This window comes from Carlito syrichta, unplaced genomic scaffold, assembly GCF_000164805.1.
Source record: "Carlito syrichta isolate Samal-C Ts95f unplaced genomic scaffold, Tarsius_syrichta-2.0.1 Scaffold130447, whole genome shotgun sequence".
Taxonomy (NCBI): domain Eukaryota; kingdom Metazoa; phylum Chordata; class Mammalia; order Primates; family Tarsiidae; genus Carlito; species Carlito syrichta.
The window spans coordinates 1-1,933 of NW_007074543.1; the positions used below are offsets into that span (position 1 = coordinate 1).

General features: G+C 68.8%; 1 protein-coding gene across 1 annotated transcript; it reads left to right on the forward strand.

Moving 5' to 3' along the window:
- Positions 1–286: 286 nt before the first annotated feature.
- LOC110594726 (ATP-binding cassette sub-family A member 7-like) lies at positions 287–1,779 on the forward strand (the record flags this gene model as incomplete). The annotated part of the gene is made up of 5 exons (XM_021708020.1): positions 287–418; positions 510–649; positions 727–864; positions 1,052–1,230; positions 1,651–1,779. Coding segments are annotated over 5 exons (718 nt in total), but the record flags the coding sequence as incomplete, so codon positions are not given.
- Between the last annotated feature and the right edge of the window lie 154 nt (positions 1,780–1,933).

The following is a 1,933-nucleotide window of genomic DNA, read 5'->3' on the forward strand; positions in this document are numbered from 1 at the left end:
GGGCGCGCCGAGCCCAGCTCAGTCTGGGGTCGGGCGGGCAGGTGGCAGGTGCTGGCTCTGAGCCTCAGTTTCCCCATCTGCGCAATGGCCCTGAACGGGCTGCAGTCTCCAGGGGTCCCAGTTCCTTGGGGGACGCCGGGGGCGGTGGCGCGTGATGTCTCCACGTCTCAGTCTCCCTCCCCCATAAAACGGACGTCATGCTTTGGACTGGCACGCCGCAGGTGCATCCCAGATGCTGGGCCCACCTCCGAAGGGGGGTGCCGCTCTGAGACTCTCACCCCCCCAGGTCCATCCTGAGCGGCCTCTTCCCCCCCAGCGGGGGCTCTGCCTTCGTCCTGGGCCACGACGTCCAGTCCGCCATGGCCGCTGTCCGGCCCCACCTGGGCATCTGTCCACAACACAACGTGCTGTTCGACATGTGCGTCCTGGCAGGCGGTGTGCACTGCGGCAGGGGAGGGTCGCCTGCACCTGCCCGCCACCGCGGTCACTCTGTCCCGCCCGGATCCCAGGCTGACCGTGGACGAGCACATCTGGTTCTACGGGCGCCTGAAGGGTCTGAGCACGGCCGCGGTCGGCCCTGAGCAGGACCGGCTGCTGCAGGATGTGGGGCTCGTGCCTAAGCGGCGTGTGCAGACACGCCACCTGTCTGGTGAGCACAGCCTGAGGGGTCACCGTCCCCTCCCGGGGCTGGGGGGGGCACGCTGAGACTGCCCTGTCCCTGCCCAGGCGGGATGCAGAGGAAGCTGTCGGTGGCCATCGCCTTTGTGGGAGGCTCCCGTGTGGTTATCCTGGACGAGCCCACGGCAGGCGTGGACCCTGCTTCCCGCCGTGGCATTTGGGAGCTGCTGCTCAAATACCGAGAAGGTCAGAGTTGGGGATGGCCTGAGGTTTACTGGATTCGGTGTGAGTGGCCCAAAGTGACTTCTGATGAGGTGCCAGGAGTGGGGTTTTGAGGGATGAATAGGAGTTTGCTGTGCAGAGCAGACAATTCCTGGCTTGGGCCAAGAGCCACTGGCCTGACAGCACCTGTGGGTTGGGTCCCCGCACCCAGGCCGCACACTGATCCTCTCCACCCATCACCTGGACGAGGCGGAGCTCCTGGGAGACCGGGTGGCGGTGGTGGCAGGTGGCCGCCTGCGCTGCTGTGGCTCTCCCATCTTCCTGCGCCGCCACCTGGGCTCTGGCTACTACCTGACGCTGGCGAAGGGTCCCCAGACCTGCGGCGGGAAGGTGAGAGCTGGTCTTCTCCCGACCCCGGCCCTGGAGCTCCGTCCAGCCTGACTGCCGAGCCACTGGGTGTCTGTCCCTCTGCCCGCAGGGCCACACGGACGTGGAGGACAGCGTGGATGCCGGGCAGGACGGGGAGGCTGGCGGGCAGGGCAGCGCAGCTGGTGAGGCGGGCGGGACCCCGGAGCCAGGACCGGGGGGCGGTGGCCTGATTCAGGACACGAGGGCTGACCTCAGGCTCCAGCCCCACTTTAGTCCGGCCTGACCCAGAGACAAGCGGCCCCTGACTCTGACCCTGGGAGACGCCTCACAGTCCCCCCTTCGCCAGGCCCTGAGTCCCCCTCCCGAGGTGCGGCTGAACTGCTGGCCCTGGTGCGGCGCTGGGTGCCCGGAGCGCGTCTGGCGGAGGAGCTGCCCCACGAGCTGGTGCTGGTGCTGCCCTACGCGGGCGCCCTGGACGGCAGCTTCGCCGAGCTCTTCCGCGAGCTGGACGGGCGGCTGGCAGGGCTGGGGCTGGCCGGCTATGGGATCTCTGACACCAGCCTGGAGGAGGTGGGGGGGCCTGGGGGTCAGGCGGGGCTGGGAGGGCTGCCCGGAGGAGGGGGCGTTTGGAAGGGCAAATAGGAGCTTGCTTCTCGCTCGACAGCAGGGGCTTTCCAGAGGGGAGTCGGGCCTGCAGTGGGGGGCTCCCTCCCAGGGCGCGTGT